Below are 20,073 nucleotides of genomic sequence, written 5' to 3'. Positions count from 1 at the left end.
AAGATAATTATGTACTATCTGGAATGATATATGTATAGAAGAATCCCTTTACTTCATATGTACTGCTTTATACCAGAGCCCTACCCAAAGGGTAAAGAAAATACTGAAAGAGTGCAAAGCTGACTTATGTATACCTAGGGTCTAATTTGTAGGCTTTAAATTGTTTGCCTAGCGAAAGAAAAACAAACTGGGGTCAGTTGGTGAATGGGGGTATAAGAGGTCATGTAATTGGGTTTCTACGCACCCTGCAATGGGCCGTGCCTAGCTGGAGATTCAAGAGGCTTAGTAAAGGGTCTTGAATAGACTTCATTGGTCCCCACTAGGGGTGATAAAAACAGGTCAATTCGGTTATGCTTCATTTTCCAATATCATATTCTTTATGCTGGGATGTATTTCTTTGATGCTGGGGTTGGTGTGCACTTGTTGAAGCAGTGATTCTGTAAATCCAAGCTTGGTTTGGATTCTAGGTTCACCAATAAGTTCATGTCAATTTGTCGCTTGGCAGCTAAACATACAGCATCTAATGAGCTACCTAGTTTGGGAAAAGGTCAGAATGTTCAAACATGGTATACGTGACGGCTCGGGTATAAGCAATCATAACAAAATCTGCCATCAAGCTTTAAAGCAGACTAGCCTTACTCTTAAAGTGCAGAGTGAACCCTCGTTGCATTGTTAAAAAAAGTCCTTCAAGTGTTCCTATGATTTAATTATTTTATATTTTATATAGGTTAAGAAAAATAATAAACTAAATTTATTGCCACTGTCGCTTTTTTATATTATGCTTTATCGTGGTGAGAAGTTGAATAAAAGGCCCCATAAAAAATGATAAAATAAAAACATGTACTTTATCGAAGTTATGTCTTTAAATTGTAGTTGATTCCTTGTTGTGGAACAAACACTGGCCAAATATTCCCAAGAGTGGACAAACAACATAAATAAAATGCTTAAAAAGTCACTTCAATTTGGAGAAGTTTTCCCGGAGCAAGTGGTATTACTGTAATAACATAAGAGCCGTTGTCTAGCTCCGCAGTCCCCCACTACATTGCCCCTGAGGCTCCCGCTGCGCGTTGTCTGATCCCCGGACTACTTGACATTCAAGATCCAGATTTATCTAATAGCTGGAGAGACAAACATGACTGAACTGTCTCTGAACTTGCAGTGGAAATAAATACTAACTGAAGAGTAATGACTAGCATTGGATGACTGCTTGGTATTAAAAATACATTGACATTCATAGCACATCGGGAAGGGAAATACATAACATCCTTATTCATTGAAAACCAAATAACTTGAAATTAATTTTGGTTTTACCCTTACACCGATGTGTGTAAGCACTGTATTCTCAGTTCTTTACCGAGTCCTTCGAACAAAAAAGCACAATATACTTAAAATACCATTTTATTGTCAACATTTTGTATCTTTTCTGTTGTATTCAAATGTTATTTCAGAATGTACACAAATCTAAAAAATAGACAGGTCATTAAAAAAAGTTTGTAGTGTTTAAAATAACTGCAGCCTTAATAAAGCAGCAGTTAACAAGTATGATGAACCGAATGCAAATTGTTTTTAGGACTACACTGTATATTGAAATAATGCAGCCTCAAATTAGATGCCACAGTTGAGGGCGCTGTCCGTATAACACATGATTGATTATTCATTATGCGAAATGAATAACTCAAACAAAATAAGTTAAATACCAAGCCGAATTGGGTTCCCTCAGTTAATAGAGAAAATCACACAAATTTCAAGTATATTGTGACTTTTTCGTTGAAATGTTATGTTCGTTTGCAGCAAAATTGATACCATTTTAATAACAATTGAAAAAAGACAAACAATATGTTGTTTTTCAAACCTGTAAACCTGTAACTTGTTTACGTCACTGTAATCCATCAGTAATGTACAACATTCTTGAAAAGCAGTCTGTAAGCTTTATCATAATATAATCTAAAAACATAATTAGTACATCAAGCGTTAATAATATAATATTTACCATGATCCTCAACCCAAATAAAGCTCTCTTTTTTTGAAAGAGTCTCATGGTTTTGCGGGTTGTATTAATTTTGCATGAGTAAGTGCTGTGCGCTCGATCGAGTAGACCTCAATAGACCTTTCTTTTGTTGATAAACAAACCGCCTTGGTTGGCATGGTCGGCCGAATGTTAGTAAAAACACTAAATCTTAAAAACAAATGTTTTAACCAAATTCAGCATTTTCTGCAAACATTCAATTAAATAAAATACCTCTCATAATTATTTGTTTTGTTTTTAACAAAATCAACAAATTTGGTTACATTGTTACCAAAAATAGCGATCTTTTCTTAATTTGCACTTACGGCTTTCCATAGTTTTCCAATCTGGGTTGGCAAAAATTCGGGCTGTGACGTTGCAAAAGAAAGGTCTATATGACGCCTATATAGGAACAGATGTATTGTAACGCCATGTTTTTTTAATGTTGTTTTTTTACTCATTCTAGAAAACGGAATTGGCTGTTGCAAACTGTGCTTACCAATACATAAAAAAATACTGGTTAAATGTTTCGAACCTAGCCGAGCCTTCCTCGAAGACAGAAAGAGTCTTCAAGGGTCGAAACGTCAGGCCCTGGGTTATTTGTTTTTCATTCTAAACTAGAATACCACCTGGGATGATAGCCGCAATTTTGTATGAGAGAATCAGATGAACACTGACAAAAAAACAATATATTATTGTTCAAAAAAGGTTCTGATCCAAATTCCTAAAGATAAATTCAGCACAGAATAAACTTGTTATTCATACCAAGAGCAACCAGCGAACAATCAATGTAAATATTGTGCATTGGTTGATTGATTATATCCTGGTTTTCGTTTGCTTAGCATTTATTTATAAAGCTTCATTGCTTAGCAGAAGATTTGTTCTCAATTTCTGTGTAGTCCGCTTTGTCATTTTGCGTTATACAACGTTATCTAACATTGACACTGTGATGACGTCATCAGTTTCCCACGATCACCACCACTACACAACTGCACCCAGTGTACACAGCATGCAGTGGTGCGTCACATAAAGTTGGGATTGGTTATAATTTATGACAAAAGAAATGATGAGGATGGCTTAAAGTATACAAAACCCCAAATAAATCCAAACAAGCTTCAAGGTTACAGCCCGATGCACTCTTGTGTGTGTATTGCTAACCATCTTTGTGATAATTTAAAGGTCATTGGCGCTATATAGGATTGTTGATACTAAGCGGAGTTTGGTCACAGTCATAATGGTTCTAGACAACGCGTGCGCCATGTTTTATAAACGGTTGTTCAAAGTTTTATTTAACCTCAATAAACTTGTGAAATAGTTCTATTGTGGTGATTTGTTTGTAACCTGCAGAACCTAAAAGCCTAACTACTCATGAACGATACCAAATCACTAAGTATAATTTGAAGTAACTACTTCGATATTATTCATATCCTAAATTGATGCAACGTTACCTGTTCGTATCCGAAGTAAGTGGACACTTTTCTACAGTTTCAAGTTTTTGGTTTGAGTCCCATTTGAAGCATCGTCTTCTAATCATTTCTTGAGGACATTGCCATAGGTTTGTGGAGCATAAGAGGTAACCCAATCAACGGCTGCAATCTGTGTGGAATTAAGCTGGTGAGTTTTTAGTTTTTAGCTTCAATTAGAGACTGATCCGACTTTAGCAGTAGATAATGTTGATCATTGAAACAGATGTATCATCAAAATAACAGCCACCTTAAAGTATGTCTTCGATCTGGAAAGATCTTGATGTTAATTAACCATTTCAAAATTAATGTAAAAAAACAAAGGAAAACAAAAGTATAAAGTGTTCCTCACCGCCTTAACCACAATTACGTTGTACAAGATGTTTTCTTGTTAAAAAATTAAAGAGTTGGAATGAATGAAATCTAAGAGACAAAATAAATTCCTTTTATATTTCAATTACTAAATAATGAGATTGCGTGCTTTGTTTTACTTGAAGATAACAACTATTGACGACAGTTGGAAACGAAACCACAAACATAATCATCAAAAGGAAGAGTTTAAAAGAGGACTAAGAAGCAACATGATGATGGAAGATGCACTTCGAGAATCACCAAGGAGATGGAGTTGTTATAGGAACTGTACAAACTACATGAGTCTATGCAACCTCATCTTCGGACTCCTCTTAATAAGCTTATGGGTAGCTTGCTTTGAGAGATGTCTTAGTAGAATGAGTATAGAGAATGATGCTGCGGCTCCTCTATGGACAGGAATCATGGTGAGAATGCAGCCACACCCTAACAACAGAACCACACCCTAACATCAGAATCACACCCTACCGTTAGAATCACACCCTACCGTTAGAACCAAACCCTACAACCAGAACCACATCCTACCAACAGAACCGCACCATACCAACAGAACCACACCCTATCACCAAAGCAACACACTACCACTTGAACCACACCCTACCAACAGAGTCACGCCCTAACATCAGAACCACACCCTAACACCATAACCACTCCCTAGCACTCACCACACCATTATTACTCGAACCCAACCCTCACAGAACCACACATGACATTTAGTTCACATTTCAAAGAGGTTACGTAAATGTTCCACTCGAAATCTGTCTTCAAATATACCTCTTATAATAATTGAAACATTTAAGATTTAAATATTCGAATACCTGTGGTTCTAACCTCCACTAAAGTCAACCCTTTTCTTGTTTCTTAGTGTGTTATTGTTGGCTCTTTTGGACTGGTGTTTTCTTGCCTGTACTGGAAAAGAAAAAATGTAAGTACCATCATTTTCCTCTTATTTCCACAATGAATTGTAAGATATAAACTCATTTCTGCATGTATGATTCTTAACCAGGGTTCCTCCATTTTATATTTCTTTAAAACTGTTACTGTAGGCCTATATTGACAGTAAATCGATGTTTGCTTGAAACTTTTCAAAGAGCCCCATGTGACTTTCCTTCGTTCATTTCCCCCAACGAGATCGTTTCAAATGATAATTAGAGTGTGAATTAAGACCTTAACAAAAACCACATAAATTGTACCTTTTTCCCAATATTTTACAGGAGACATTGTTGTTCGTTCTGATATTAATCACGGCTCTATGTAGCTCTGCTGCCCTCACTCTCTCAGTCTACGCATCATTCAAAGAGTTCCAGTTATATGAATCAGAAGGGCGCCCTCTAGATGTATTTGATTATGGCATACTGGGCGTGGCCCTTTTTGCAGCAATGGCGTTCTTCAGTTTCATTGTGTTTATTGGAAGTGTCACGTGGGCGTGTATGTGTGCATTCAGGCGTCATCGGTCAAAGGTCAATATTTTATTGTCAACTTTTTATATGGTTTTACTTTGTTTTGTTTTGTTTGTTTGTTTGTTTATTTTGGTGTTTAATAATATTAGTTGTGTTTGCTTGTAAGTTACTTGTTTGTGTGCGTTGGGTGTTTGTTGTTCACTTCTTTGATTGCTTGTTTTGTTTGCTGTTCGTTTGTTTGTTGGGTTTTTTTTTGCTGTTTTAGTGGTACAGTGAATTGAATTTAGGAGAGGTTTGTGGTCCACCATGTGAAATCTCTCTTATGAGTTGTATTAGATCTCAAAAGAACCGTTAGTTTTCAGAACCAACACTACTCAAAAGAGAGATTGTGACATGGTGTTACCACAAACCTCACTTAACTATAAAATTATGTATACTTTCATTCAACGTTTTAAATCCTACTGAATTGAATTTACAAACAGGTTCTTCAAGATGAGAAGATTTACATAGATGCAGATGGTGATATACACATCGAAGATGACGAGCCACCAGCCTTCGTTCGAGCTTTCCAGACGGCTTCCCTACCACGCCCATCTCGTCTCAGCACCTCTGCAACAATCCATCCTCTACAACAAGCCACCAGCTATGATCGACGCCACTCAAACTACCCACAATCTAATCGTGTATCATTCAACTTGCCTAAATACGGGTCGTGGGATTCGAGACGTGATACACCTAGATACCCAACGGCTGGTCCACGGTTCGCATCCGTCACTGCTGCTGACCGGCAATGGTGGCGCTATTGTAATCCAGATGAAAGGACAAGGCGAGTCAGTGGACTGTAATGCGAACTAAACTGCGATTTAATTAAATGACAAACACAATATTTTTATAAGAAATGTTTTTTTCTCTTTAAGTAGAAACTTTCCCAGCACGAGGAGGTGCACTTGCCCCTTCCGCTTCAAGAACATGTTTCTTGCCTGTGTTACTTTTGTGAGAGGCTTAATGTTGGGGTTGTTGATTACTTTTTCTTTGCTATTTTATTTTATTTATTGGAAATAATATTAGATTAACTTTTATTCCATAAACTTAAAAACAATGTATGAACAATCAATGAGAACCAATGTATTTTAATAAAAGGTTGATGCTCAAAAACACATAAGCATAGTGCCAGTGGAAACATAGATGAACGATCGGTGTTAATAAATTAATCTTTAAATAAAATACCAGAAGGGAAACTGACTGGGAACTTTTAAAGAGTTGGGGTTGTCTTTGTTCAACCCCAATTAATTAAATAATTAATGATTGTTCACTGTGCATAATGGGCATGAAAATATTTTTTTATAAATATACCGTTTTCCTCCTTGTTATACTCAAACTACTCGTTAAAGCAAAGTATAGATACCGTGATTTTACTAACATAAAATTAGTTATATTTTGTATAAAAAATTTCATATTTCTTTCTCAATTTGGGTGAAAGTTCTTCAATGTAAATTTGCACATAATTAAACTCTGATATTAAATTAAAATAACACATCTCTCATAGATCACATTTTGTGCTTACTCCCCACCCCATACTCCACCACTCCCATCTAATAAATAGAGAAAAACAAATCAATAAAACGGCTTGATCGTCTCCATGAAAGTGAGTCACTTTGTGTCAATAATAATATATCAACAACTTGAGTGGAGAACCAAACTATAGTCTGCTCTAGTCACACAACATACGCATAACTGTTTGGGTGTTGTTCTAAATGTAAATAACGCAGCCATATCGCCTGGCAGGTGAAAACCTTTCCATTTGACCCTATACCGACCCAAACCCCTTGAATGGTGTTTAAGAATTGAGAGGTGTACCTAATTTGCATGATAAAAGTAACGCCGGCAGTGCACAGAACCATGCCCACTTTGTTGTTAAACAACTTTAGGGGTAGTCACGCGTAAAAGTTCGGGCACTTTTGTCCTGGAAGCTACGACTGTTGCATGTATACAAATAATTTGTATTAAGAAGTTGAGAGCATAAATGTATGTACATGTATATGCTTCTTCAAAGTTCAAATCACGAGAGGTTTGCGGAGAGCCAATTGTATGTATTTCTTGTAAGCATGGTGGTTCTCAGACGAACCGGTGGTTGGAATTGTCAATTAACGAACCGTGACAGAGAGTTTGTAATACTTATCTCCCCGAACCAAAGTTTCAAATACTTACTTATTGACTCTTGATATCTAAACATAAAATAGCCGTCGACACGACACAATCCAACAAGTTGTTTCTTTCACACTTATTCATTCGTGTCCATATGACCAATTCTTTGAAGTCAAATGATATTTAGTATGATACTACAAAGGCGCCTCCCAAACTACAACAGATCTACTACTGTATTGGCTTGTAGACACATCAGGAAAATGGCTGCATAAGGAACTAAACTTTTATTGGACTAGTTAAGACAACCCAAAAGTTTTGGATACATCTTGCAAGAAAACCTGCCAATAGTCACCATTACGGATATTATACTTTATAGAAGTTGACTTTGTTTTTAATAAACTTCCCGGACTCCGAAGTGCAAGATGTGTGTTTCCGGAACTAAGAACCAGCCTTCCTTGATCTGTTTGATCCCCCTTGCCTTGTTGTGTATGCTGATGGGTGGTGGTTTAGTCGGGACTTGGGTCGCTTGTTACTACGAATGCCTAACTGGAAAACTCATAGAATTCAACTATTATGTTGCTGTCTGGACTGGAGGAATAGTAAGTAATTTGTGTTACTTTGTGTATATACAAACCAGGGTTATAGAACCTTTTTCACACGACGTAAAGAAAGAAACATTCCTGGTGAAATTTCTTAATTTTTACAAAATGAGCTTCGTGTGAGCGGACAGCATTTTTGTATATGTTCTACATTCCTTGCGAAATTGTCTAAAACATTGTGAATGTTTGTAGCAGTTACCGACCTAGGAGCAATATGTGAATCTGGAGCTCCATCTTGAAAATGTCATTTGTTTTGAAATAAATTAATGGAAAACGTACCAGATCTTGCCATCACCCTTTTTCACGCATTTGTAGAAAAAAAGGAAAATCTCATTTGAGTATGTTAGATACTATTTTTATACTTTATTTAAATAATAATATATATATTTTTAAAAACTATTTTGTGTGTGTGTTTATAGATTTAACCTGTTTATTTTTTAATTACATTTTTCTTAACTTTTAAATTTTGTGTAAATTTGAATAGTGCCAACCTTTCTTTATTCAAATAAAATCAACCTTAATAATAAAACTATGTTATTCCGTAATGCTTGAAAAAGTGGTAGCAGGATACGGAAACTTTTCCAAAATCTGATTTTATCAAATAAAATATTCTTTTTTGGTAAAATAAATTGTGAAACAGTACGGAAGTCTCTCCCTTTAGATTGTTTAAAAATGAAATACACATAAACAGAAGTTTGTCGTAATGTTATTTATCATTGATAGCAATTGTCATTCTTTGCACTTCTCTGATATTACATCAAATAGTTTCTGGCTGAACAATCTGATTAATTCTTAATCTGCTTACAATCTAACAAGTGCAAGTGACGTTTGGATTCAACCATAGAGCAATAAACTAGAGATTCAACCTAGTTTCCATAAGAGTAACCCTAATTACATTTTGTTTAATTACCAGGCTTTCTTCAGTGGACTGCTTCAGCTTTTTCTTAGCTGTTGCTGGAACAAACCTCTGGTAAGTAACAACAACATCTTAATTAAAACTATGGAGGTGATTATTTAAGAAGCTTGATGTCTTGGTGTAATCCCTATACACACAAATGAAACCCATCTTCAAAGTTCTTAAGAGGTTGTATTATTATGTTGTAATACGATTATTGTGGCGACTTTGCACATCATATTTATATGATAGAGGCTACGACAGTTTTTTTTCTCTCCATGGTATACTGAGTAACATTTTATATTTGTAAGACACGAAGACATAATCGTGTGGTGAGTTCTTCGCATAAAGTGCAGTATCTAAAATAAATATCCATTGAATTGAATTGAACTAAATATCTCAATTAACTTTAACAATTAGTCTTCGGACTGTTGTTTGGTGTTTTTTAATAAAACTGAAATGAGTAAATGGATGAATGAGTTGAAAGGTGTCCGCAATTTGCTGATGCTTTACGTGTATTTTTTTCCTCAGAAATACTTGATGGTGTTGTTGAATACCGTCGTATTACTATGCTGTTTGGCATGTGCTGCCCTAATGGGGTACAATACATACGAAGAGGTTGTTTTATATAATGCATTAGTGGATACGGGGACGAAAACCACACCATCTCTGGGAACGATCTTGACGGGTCTTGAAGCGCTACTGGCTGTATTTATTCTTCTCTTCATTATTATTTGGACCTGCGTTATTGGATGCTCTGGATCCGATGATTATCCGGTAAGTTACCCCCGGAAAAGTGTTGGTTTTGTTTACTTATGTATTTATCTTTATTCTTTGGACAATACAATATTTTTTACAAGCAGAGGCCGTCCAGGAAAAGACGAAAGTAAACAAAATATCATAAAAAGATGGGCCCTCCCAGACTTTGCTCATTAAAAAGACTAAAAATTGTACTAAACATAACACAGAATTCTTAAATTGTAGTGGAAATTAAAACAAAATATGGCAAGTAAAAGCAATACTTAAACGGTATATGCAACAACCACCGTATTAAAATATTGTCATTTTTCGGCACCAGTGCCATCTTCTTTGTCTAACATTGCCATTTTTCGGCACCAGTGCCATCTTCTTTGTCTAACATTGCCATTTTTCGGCACCTGTGCCATCTTATTTGTCGTACCTTGCCATTTTTCGGCACCAGTGCCATCTTCTTTGTCTAACACTGCCATTTTTCGACACCAGTGCCATCTTCTTTATCTAACATTGCCATTTTTCGGCACCAGTACCATCTTCTTTGTCTAACATTGCCATTCTTCGGCACCAGTGCCATCTTCTTTATCTAACATTGCCATTTTTCGGCACCTGTGCCATCTTCTTTGTCTAACATTGCCATTTTTCGGCACCAGTGCCATCTTCTTTGTCTACCATTGCCATTTTTCGGCACCAGTGCCATCTTCTTTTCGTACATTGCCATTTTTCGGCACTAGTGCCATCTTCTTGTCTCACATTGCCATTTTTCGGCACGAGTGTCATCTTCTTGGAATTACATGCAATTTTTCGGCACCAGTGCCATCTTCTTTGTCTAACATTGCCATTTTTCGGCACCAGTGCCATCTTCTTTGTCTAACATTGCAAATTTTTCGGCACCAGTGCCATCTTCTTTGTCTAACATTGCCATTTTCGGCACCAGTGCCATCTTCTTTGTCTAACATTGCCATTTTTCGGCACCAGTGCCATCTTCTTTGTCTTACATTGCCATTTTTCGGCACCAGTGCCATCTTTTGTGGAATGAAGTTTATCCCATGTCAACACTGGGAAATCTATAGCATTTGAGACCTTTAAGTTCAAGATTAATAATATAAACATGTCCACTTTCTTGAGGAGGAGGGGGCACAGTTAAGTCAGCCTGCCATTGTGATGCCTGAAAAATAATACCCAGTGGGGCGTTGTTGCAATATTTGACAGATACAGAATAGAGTTAACATTTGTAGTAACTTTTATTGTTTTCTCTTTTAATAACAAAGGATGCAAGCCCCGAACGACGTCAGACTCGTGCCCAAACACAACAGCGTGGTAACCGTGGTCCATACGATGAGGAATTCTTCAATAGGAATCCTATATACCAGGGGCATCAACAACAAGAACGCCCACAGGAAGTGATGTACGGTCAGAATGGGAGTTCCAGCACCAGAGGAAAGGGGACAAATTACGTCATCCCGAGGGCAACGGTCAGAGGTCAAGAACAAGTCGATGATTACTATGGCAACGAACGAGCTATGGTTGTTGATGGAAGAGAGGGTTACCATAGTAATGACACCCCAAAAGGTTTCTATACTGGATCTAGTCGCCATGGTAACCAAAATGGCGGCGCTTATCAGAATGAAACTGGTACATTCCGTGTGGGTGACCTAAGTTCACGTCCCGGTGATATCACCAATAATCGATATGGTAATGGTATAAGTTTGATGCAGTTGCATGGAATCGCACCCACCACCAATAATATAAACCATGGGTATTACTAACATGTATGTTTTGAATAATGGTTTGACATCAGTCATTACTGAAATATTCTGACGGCAGTCAAATAATTCGTCCGTCTTTGTTGATATTATATTAATGAGTAGCCTAAGATCTAATTTGACACTTCAATCGTTTAAGTTGCGTGCATCCGTGTTCGCTGTAGAAATTGCCATGTTTTATGAGGCTCTAACGAGGTCAAACACGCGAACTGCATTTAGCTCAAACTGCCCGTTATTGCCCAATGGTTATCCACAAGTATTTCTGTAATGTTTGTTTAACTCGAAAGCAAAACTGTTGAAAATAGATGTGTTGTTTTTAATGATGGAGTGGAGGAGGGTATAGTTTTTTTGTATTAGTCCATTTACACTTTACAAACATCATTACTAGGACTAATCATTACCCATTTTCAAAAAATACTCAGAAGATTAACACTACTATAATAAAGAATAAAGAATGTACAAACCATGTTATGTAATCGGAAAACCTTTTTCAAACAAACCAATGAAACATTTGCATGTCCTTTGAAAATGTGACAACAAAAAAGACAAATGTATTTTTTGTACACAGGATAACTAGTGCTACATTTATAGTAGTATTATTACTTCTTTTTATTTCTTTACTTCTGCCACTGGGGAAATGTAAGAATTTGTTGTCACTCACACGTGAAACAAAGAAACAACTTACAACGATAATAACTTTTGACAGCTGAATATGTTGCTCAAACAAAAACACTCTTTATATTCAGCAATCTTTGAGCTGTTCCAATTCTCTCAAACAAAACATGAAATTTAATTTGACATGATTTCCGTCTGGCTAAAGCTCCTGTTTTGTTTGTTTATTTCTTGTAAATGTTGCTTGTATTTTTGTACTTCGATTTACTTTGCTTCGTATGTTGTATTTTTGTACCAATCGGCTCTGCTTTGTAATAATTTTTGTAATTTTGTTTTGTAATTTGTCTTTCATAATATTGTTGTGCTGTTGTATTGTTTGTACTACAATGGTGACATTTTTGTTGTTAACATTGAAGCAATAGCTGTCAAAATAAAAAAAACTCAGCTGGTGAGGTATGTTGATATTTTAAAGAACATTAAAACACAAGTTATTAAGGAGTGCGTCATATGCCTTTTGAAATATAGAACAATTTTAAATTGACCTCTTTAATTAAAATATTGTAAGAATAACTTATAGATTAAATCAATTATCTTGCTGAAATGATTCGCTTTTGATGGGCTGTTGGCTATAAAGGCAGTGGACGCTTTTGGTAATTACTAAAAATAATTATCAGCATAAAACCTTTCTTGATTACGGGTAATGGGGAGAGGTAGATAGTATAAAACATTGTGAGAAACAGCTCCCTCGTAGTTTTCGAGAAAGAAGTAATTTTCCACAAATTTGATTTCAAGACCTCAGATTTAGATTTGAGGTCCCGAAATCAAGCACCTGAAAGCAAACAACTTTGTGTGACCATGGTGCGACAAGGGTGTTTTTTCTTTCATTAATATCTCGCAACTTCGACGACCGACTGAGCTCAAATTTTCACAATTAATTTGTTATTTTATGCATTATGTTGAGATACACCAACTGTGAAGACTAGCCTTTGACACATTACCAATAATTATTGTCCAGTGATTTTAAAAGAGCCTGTTTGATCTCATCGTTTCGAACAGTATTCTCTGCTCATCTTGAATCTTGTATTTTTATGTTTAAAGGAATGGTATTACCTTTAGGATACTGAAATTTAAATACCTTTCTAGATCAGTATTTAACCTTTATATCAAAAATGTAAATAACTTGTATATTCTTAACTATTTTATAATGGAAGGTGATATTTACGGTTGGTGTTTAAATAAATTGTTTGTTTATATCATTCATCAACTTGTTTGAAATAATTCTCATTTCAATAGATCCCCCCCCCCCGAACGATTTGATTTGATTTAATATGAATAAGTGATCTATGGTTGATTAAAACATCATCACAGCCAAAGGTTAAAATGCTGTCAAATTACTAAGGGTTAACATTAACATAGACAAATTACAAAGAGTAAATAATATAAGAAAATAATCATAGACAAACCAAAAATACGAAAAGCTTACGTCACTGCACCTTTATCCAATGAAATCATCTGTAAAACCTATACATGTGCCTGTCTTTATCTTTGCGGATAAAGACTGGTGACCAGTCTATTTTTTCACCGGAAAAACTTATTTTCTTGCCGATGGAGGGCGCTATTTAAAAATTACTACAACAAGTAGAAAGTGGCGAAAAAGTTTAAAAGTGGACCATCAGGAACGGACCTAAATGACTGGAAAATGAGGTAAGAATCAAAGAAGTAGCGTAGAATGTGATCTGCCTAGACACAATCTGCAAGATAAATTGTAGAAACTAGCAAAATAAGGTTCAGACTTGACATTGTTCGTAAGTAAAAAAGTGGAAAAATGGAACCACCTTCCTTCTTCCATCCCATTCTACACACGGTACTGTATTTATACGGAGTACATCATTACCTGTAATTGTATCTACTTAGTTAAGTAGGCCTATCTGCACTCCTGCAGACCTGACTGAGCAAAGTCCAACACTAGTAGAGCTCTGCTTCCATGTTCAAGCAGAACTATACAAGAATTGGTATCTCACATCGGGAGAGGATTTTCTACAATTACAAAGTTCTAGTGCACTTTAGAAGTTTTGTTTACACTTCAGTTAGTTTACACTGTGTCTGTGCTGAGTGAGTGCTGAAAAAAGTAATGATAAAAATGATGGGAGACGAATTGCCTCTATCTCTAGCCACCGAGCTAGCTGGTTGATCTGGGGGGGAGGAGTTAATAATCTCTAGGAGTCTAGCAATAGCATGGCAAAGGTCACCCCGAGAAGTTGATTCCTTATGAGGTGACAATAGTGGAATGAACTTCATAGTCATAGTCTTCTAACTTGTTACTTTTACCATTTCTACCTCCATGATTTTACTAAGTAAGTTCTAGGAGTAGAGTTAAGTATACATAAGTAGTCATCAACAAATACAAGTTTGAAAATGGCCTTGGTGCCCTTTCAGTTGGCCTTGGTGCCCCTTTCTTTTTTGGAGCCTTTGAGGCCAAGTGGCCTTGCCCCTCTGAAGCTAAAGGTTGAGGCCTGGTAGGCACAGGTCATGGGTTCGAATCCTGAGTATTATTCCAAGTTGATTTTTTACATTGCCTTCACAAGTCTAATCAATTTGTCAAACTAAATCTTTCATCATCTCCTCTTTTTCAGGCGATCATGTGACAAAATGGAGTTGTTTTCCCTCTGAAACACCAGTCTACCACAATGTTTGCTAGATCAACTATGCCTTCCTTAAGCAAACGGCCAGTCACAATAGAGCCTGTGCTGTTTCTTCTGTTCCTTGTACAAGGTGGATTGAAGACACTGAAGGGCAGATATATAGAGCACAGACTGACGGAGATCTATAACTACACAGCACCATTAAATGAGAGTACTCTATGCTCAAATGATAATGGGAAAGATCCAACACAAATCAAGATTGAAGCTACAACAGATAAATTGATGACGTACTTGTGGTATGAGGCAACACTTATCCCAATAGCTTCTGCTTTAATCCTTACGACACTGAGTGATTTCATCGGTCGCAAACCGATGCTAATCATCAGCTCAGTTGGGTACATCACAGCCTCGTTAATGACCTTCTTGGTTGCGTATCTCAAGTTACCTCTAGCACTTCTTCTGGTCCCTCAAGGTGTTCTTGGAGTTTGTGGAGGCAAGGCACTCCTCTTAAGTATTAGTTTCTCTTATATTGCTGATGTTACAATCCATGTACAGAACACCAGGAGTATACGGTTTGTACTCCTGGATCTGATGAGATATCTTGGATTCGGTATTGCCTTCATATCAATTGATGTCTTCCTCAAGGAGACCCAAGATTACGTCTTAGCTTTCCTCCTTCTGTGCATCCCAGCGTTCCTCTCCTTCATCTACATCATCCTTCCATGGCTCCTTCTTGAATCCTGTCAAACTCGGCCGATCCAAAGCAACATCTTAAAGGAAATATTCTTAAGTGTCTTTTACCTCTTCAAACAAAATGGAAATGGGCGCCGGTTGAAATTACTACTCCTTCTAGTTTGTCTCTTTTTATACGTCATTGTGATTGAAGAGTTGTTGTCGGTCATTGTTTCTTACGGGCAGAGGATACCATTTTGCTGGACCCACAACGATGTCAGGATGTACAGAGTAGTGGGTTACATTACTCCTGCAATAGGTAGGTACTCAATAGTCAACCTCGTTGGAAGTTATGGCTCTCTTCTAACATTGGTCTTATCATAGTTGTCATTCTATATATTAGACCGATGTTAAACAGAGAGCCATAGCAGTCCAAGGTTGTTTGTTTTACCCTAACACCGATGTGTATTAAAGGCAGTGGACACTATTGGTAATTGTCAAAGACCAGTCTTCTCACTTGTTGTACCTCAACATATGCATAAAATAACAAACCTGTGAAAATTTCAGCTCAATCGGTCATCGAACTTCCGAGATAATAATGAAAACAAAATACCCTTGGCACACGAAGTTGGTGCGTTTAGATAATTGATTTCCAGACCTCAAGTTCTAAACTTGAGGTCTTGAAATCAAATTCGTGGAAAATTACTTCTCTCTCGAAAACTATGGCACTTCAGAGGGAGCCATTTCTCACCATGTTTTATACCATCAACCTCTCCCCATTACTGGTCACCAAGAAAGGTTTTATGCTAATAATTATTTTGAGTGATAACCAATAGTGTCCACTGCCTTTAAGCAGTAAACTGTAAAGACCTACTGAGTAATTGCCAAAGTTCTGTGGAAAAACAACATTCACTTGGGTGGGAATCGAACCCATGACCTTTGTAACCTTTGGCTAGAGGCTTGGTTCAAATCCCGCTCTAGTAAAGTTTGCTTTGTTTCAACCCTAAATCAATTGAACTGAATTGTTTTTACTTGCTCGTTTGTATTCTAACAGCTTCAGTTATTGTCGTCAAGCTTCTATCACCATGGACGTCTGATTCCTGGTTCGTTCGTATTGGACTCTCTTCTGGTATTGGTTTGTTACTGTCATCTGCTCTTGCCACTACTAATTCGTCCCTTCTTTATATTGGTAAGCAAGGTTTTAGCCAGAATTTGTGAAAGGGTTGTGAAAAGTGAAAGGGTGTTTAAAAATATGGTGTCAAAACTTTTAAATTAACAATTCATTTAAATTACTAAATGACAGATAAAAAGGGAGTCAAAATTTAAAATGATGTGACCAAAAGACACAAAGACACGTCTCTGGTTAACCAGTGTGGAAAGGGATTGACTTTGTATGCTCTGTTTAGATCTTGGGGCACTGTGAAACATCAATTTGTTTATTTTATTTAGTAATACATCCAACAGCACAGTTAGAGCTAATAACAGGATGTTTATGAAACAAGAAGAAATGTTCAGTTTTGTATGTGAGAGGAAAACCCCAATAGGGAAAAACTGGCACAATCTGTTAGGAACTGAAAACTCAATCCCAATGCAAGGCTCCGGTCTGAGGTGGGATTCGAACCAAGGTTGACATAGGTGAGCGCTACCGTACCTAGTAGCTACCAAGTTTTTAATTCAACTTAACTTTGAAGATTATTTTTTGTTAACTTTTGATGTTTTGTTTTTTCTGTTGTACAGCACCAGTCCTGGGTTTGTTACGTATTCTACCTTCAGCGATATTACAGTCAGTGATGTCAAAGAATGTTACTTCAGCAGAACAAGGTAAGAGTAACTGTTAAAGTTATGTCAAATGAAGGGCTCTACCAACAGGGCTCTATCAACAGAGGGCAGTACAGGAGATGTATCAAAGTTTGGGATTCAGTACCAGGCCTGTATGCTTCGTTTTTTGAAAGGGCAAAGGCATCAATGCATTTTCACTTGGTAAAGGGCACCCTATGAGGAAATCGTACATTTCTACTGGAGCATTTCAAGGGCACCAATGCACCAGGGGGCATGGAGGCAATCGCCTTTGTTGCCTCCTAGTATTAGGCCAGCAGTACTACACAGTCACAGATGAATGAACTGGGCGTTGGTTCTTATAAACTCATTGACACATTTTGGCAGTGTGTAGTCGAGACCCGATGGACCTGAAGGTGTGAGACCCGTCTTGAAACCACTATAACTGCCTTTAGAACAAGAGTCTCTTTAAGCATACCTTACTAACTTTTTATTTCTTCCCCTCTTCCCATAGGTACATTGTTTGGAAGCATAGCAGTTGTGATCAGCATTGCTCGCTTCTCTTCCCCCTTTTTGATGAATGGTATATTCCAACATATGGCTGAGATTCACCAACTGTACATCATTTTCTACATAGCCATCGGGATTCTGGTTATACCATTAGTTCTGATGAGGTAAGGAAAACAGTTTAAAAACCTTAATCCTGTTTAATAAAATGTTGACATAGTTTGACAATATTTTTTCTTGTAGAAAGCTAGAAGGATTTTTAAAAAGATATTTATTTTGTATCAAAAGGTCAAACACAGAGTATGACTGCATTATTTCCTTGTCCAGCCCTACCTAAACCTAACACAATATTCAGGTAGACTTTTTGTACCACATAAGAAAGTTTTTGTATGTTTTTCGTAGCATCGCCTTCAAAAATTAATTCACAGGAAACATTCTTTAAAATTATCTTGTGTCATGGCGGAGCAGTTAAGAGCACCGGATTCAAGCTCTGTTGCTTGATCAGCAGAGTGTGGGTTCGAAACCCGGTTAAGACACTTGTGTCCTTAAGCGAGACGCTTAACCATGATTGCTTCGTTAAAGTTGGGGAGGTAGTGGTTGCTGCTCTACCATCCAGGCTTCTGATGGATGATACCCAAGCCTACATGTGTATGGACTGTGAAGGCGGTCACCCTGTTTCAGCTCCAGGAGTAGGTGGCAACGGCCCCTGGAAAAAATAGTTGATTGTAGCCCACACCTTGAAGTGGCCGTCAGACCTTGTGTGTCAGATGACTTGCATAGCAACAACAAAAACTGACAGTGGGCGATCTTTTTAGAATGTTATGTAATAATTTGATATCCTTCTCCCACCCCACCACAGCATCCTTGACAGACTGTCTGAGTGGCATCCACAACCAGGCTATCTACCACTTCAAGGTGATGATCGGATGACGCATGAGGCAGGTACCAGACAAGACCGGACTATCGACACATAACACTTGCAGTTTATACCATGCCTGATGAGCAGAGGGTACCCCCCCCCTCCCCGCGACAGCATTCTTCCTCTTGTACAGGAGTACCCCCTAAAACCCTGAGACTACAAGCACACCATAAAGACACAGTAGAGGTGGGTGGGGTGGGGGGGGGTGATTACCACCATCGGGCACAAATGTAACCGTAGCTATTGGAAGGGTAAAAAACCCCAATAGTAGGTACACAAGTCATTGTTAATTTGAACTACATTTTCCTTCAGCTAGTACTAGCGGCTATGCTGATTACCAGCTAAACCTTTTGCATTCCATGTCTTGGATGTTCTGACACCCCTTGTGTATTTTCCTAATTCTTACACTAAACCTTACAATCATGAGGGGGCATTTGGAACATTGAGTTGTCAGGAGCAGTCACCCTTATTACACTTCAGTGAAAGGTGAAACCATAAGTTATCTTCTATGCAATTATTACATCAATTAGTGACTTTTGTTATTTAATATAAACCACTTTAACCAGTCGTAGGAAACGTAGTATTTAAAAACGTGTGTGGAAGACAACAAACTGTTAAAATTATACAATTATTTTTCACTTAACTTTATTTTTGTGTGTAGTCAAAGAATGAATACAATGTGTATAGGGAAGTAAAGTGAGACAAGTAGTTTTAGGTGGGATCTATAAGAATGCTGCATACAATGTGAAGAACAATAATCATCTTTCTTTGAAATTTCTACATTTTGTCTCTGTCATTTTGCTTTGGGTTTTTTGTGGAACTCTAATTTTAAAAACAATTGAACATAAAGTAGACATAGAAGAGCTGTCCTTTCTTTTATCTCCTTTTTTCACCTATATGATTTCTTTCTTTCTAAATATTATATTTTTGGAGAGGGTCCTTGTCAACCATTTTTTATATTTAAAGCAGTTGGACTGTGTATTTATTAACAGATTTATTTTTCTTTATGAAATTGAAAAAAATACTCTATTTTGAGATCATATATTTTTGTATGCAATGTTCTTTCTCAAAATAACAACAGCATGTCTGACAAAAGAAAATGTGTACATTGTGTTATTTGTTTGAGTTCTTTTATTCTTATGTTCCACGTGAAAATTTATTGTTTTCTCGCTGGGGAGCCCAAGGTTTCTTAATAATAATAAGGGGTGATTGTTTCAATTGAGGATACTAAAACATGGGGCTAATGGTCCAAAGGTTACACAATTGTAGAGGTATGACAGCAGAGGGCGCTATTTATGATTAATCCATCGATTCATAGGGGTGCTAACCAAATAAATAGGAGAAAACTGCGTTTTTCGAGCTAATTGTAATTCTTTGTATACCCTAAAACTATTCTTTACTGAACAGATTTGAGAGCCCCAATAAGGACGACAGGGTTAACATTGTGTAACTGTCAAATGTTGCCTTACGTATCCATGTACGTATGATTTGACTGCAAATCTCAATGTGAACTAAATGAAATGGTCAAATGTACATTCGGAAGGATCCTC

At 37.0% G+C, this 20,073-nt stretch overlaps 3 protein-coding genes across 3 annotated transcripts; all 3 read left to right on the top strand.

Annotated features, from left to right (window-relative positions):
* The first annotated feature begins 3,279 nt into the window (after nucleotides 1-3,279).
* On the top strand, nucleotides 3,280-6,730 carry LOC139943275 (uncharacterized). The gene is made up of 5 exons (XM_071940098.1): nucleotides 3,280-3,619; nucleotides 3,966-4,244; nucleotides 4,703-4,762; nucleotides 5,052-5,297; nucleotides 5,720-6,730. The coding sequence occupies exons 2-5, from the start codon at nucleotides 4,050-4,052 to the stop codon at nucleotides 6,080-6,082; spliced, it is 864 nt and encodes a 287-aa protein (XP_071796199.1). The 5' UTR covers nucleotides 3,280-3,619; nucleotides 3,966-4,049; the 3' UTR covers nucleotides 6,083-6,730.
* Nucleotides 6,731-7,454: 724 nt separating this feature from the next.
* LOC139943343 (uncharacterized) lies at nucleotides 7,455-13,267 on the top strand. Its single transcript, XM_071940175.1, has 4 exons — nucleotides 7,455-7,981; nucleotides 8,895-8,951; nucleotides 9,408-9,653; nucleotides 10,901-13,267. The coding sequence occupies exons 1-4, from the start codon at nucleotides 7,805-7,807 to the stop codon at nucleotides 11,396-11,398; spliced, it is 978 nt and encodes a 325-aa protein (XP_071796276.1). The 5' UTR covers nucleotides 7,455-7,804; the 3' UTR covers nucleotides 11,399-13,267.
* A 375-nt stretch (nucleotides 13,268-13,642) lies between these two features.
* On the top strand, nucleotides 13,643-19,546 carry LOC139942922 (lysosomal proton-coupled steroid conjugate and bile acid symporter SLC46A3-like). The gene is made up of 6 exons (XM_071939744.1): nucleotides 13,643-13,711; nucleotides 14,641-15,640; nucleotides 16,376-16,510; nucleotides 17,059-17,142; nucleotides 17,612-17,771; nucleotides 18,464-19,546. Exons 2-6 carry the CDS (start codon nucleotides 14,695-14,697, stop codon nucleotides 18,576-18,578), a joined length of 1,440 nt encoding a protein of 479 aa, XP_071795845.1. The 5' UTR covers nucleotides 13,643-13,711; nucleotides 14,641-14,694; the 3' UTR covers nucleotides 18,579-19,546.
* The last annotated feature ends 527 nt before the right edge of the window (nucleotides 19,547-20,073 follow it).

The sequence above is a fragment of the Asterias amurensis genome, chromosome 10 (assembly GCF_032118995.1).
Source record: "Asterias amurensis chromosome 10, ASM3211899v1".
Taxonomy (NCBI): Eukaryota; Metazoa; Echinodermata; class Asteroidea; order Forcipulatida; family Asteriidae; genus Asterias; species Asterias amurensis.
This window is presented reverse-complemented; position numbering and strand designations above follow the sequence as displayed.

Bases quoted from the DNA above. Each gene is read 5' to 3' on its own strand.
- LOC139943275 (XM_071940098.1), top strand. From the start codon at position 4,050: ATGATGATGGAAGATGCACTTCGAGAATCACCAAGGAGATGGAGTTGT. The intron at 4,763-5,051 runs GTAAGTACCATC...AATATTTTACAG, and splicing joins TGTACTGGAAAAGAAAAAAT to GAGACATTGTTGTTCGTTCT. The intron at 5,298-5,719 runs GTCAATATTTTA...ATTTACAAACAG, and splicing joins TCAGGCGTCATCGGTCAAAG to GTTCTTCAAGATGAGAAGAT.
- LOC139943343 (XM_071940175.1), top strand. From the start codon at position 7,805: ATGTGTGTTTCCGGAACTAAGAACCAGCCTTCCTTGATCTGTTTGATC. The intron at 7,982-8,894 runs GTAAGTAATTTG...TTTAATTACCAG, and splicing joins CTGTCTGGACTGGAGGAATA to GCTTTCTTCAGTGGACTGCT. The intron at 9,654-10,900 runs GTAAGTTACCCC...TTAATAACAAAG, and splicing joins CTGGATCCGATGATTATCCG to GATGCAAGCCCCGAACGACG.
- LOC139942922 (XM_071939744.1), top strand. From the start codon at position 14,695: ATGTTTGCTAGATCAACTATGCCTTCCTTAAGCAAACGGCCAGTCACA. The intron at 15,641-16,375 runs GTAGGTACTCAA...GTATTCTAACAG, and splicing joins TTACATTACTCCTGCAATAG to CTTCAGTTATTGTCGTCAAG. The intron at 17,772-18,463 runs GTAAGGAAAACA...ACCCCACCACAG, and splicing joins ATACCATTAGTTCTGATGAG to CATCCTTGACAGACTGTCTG.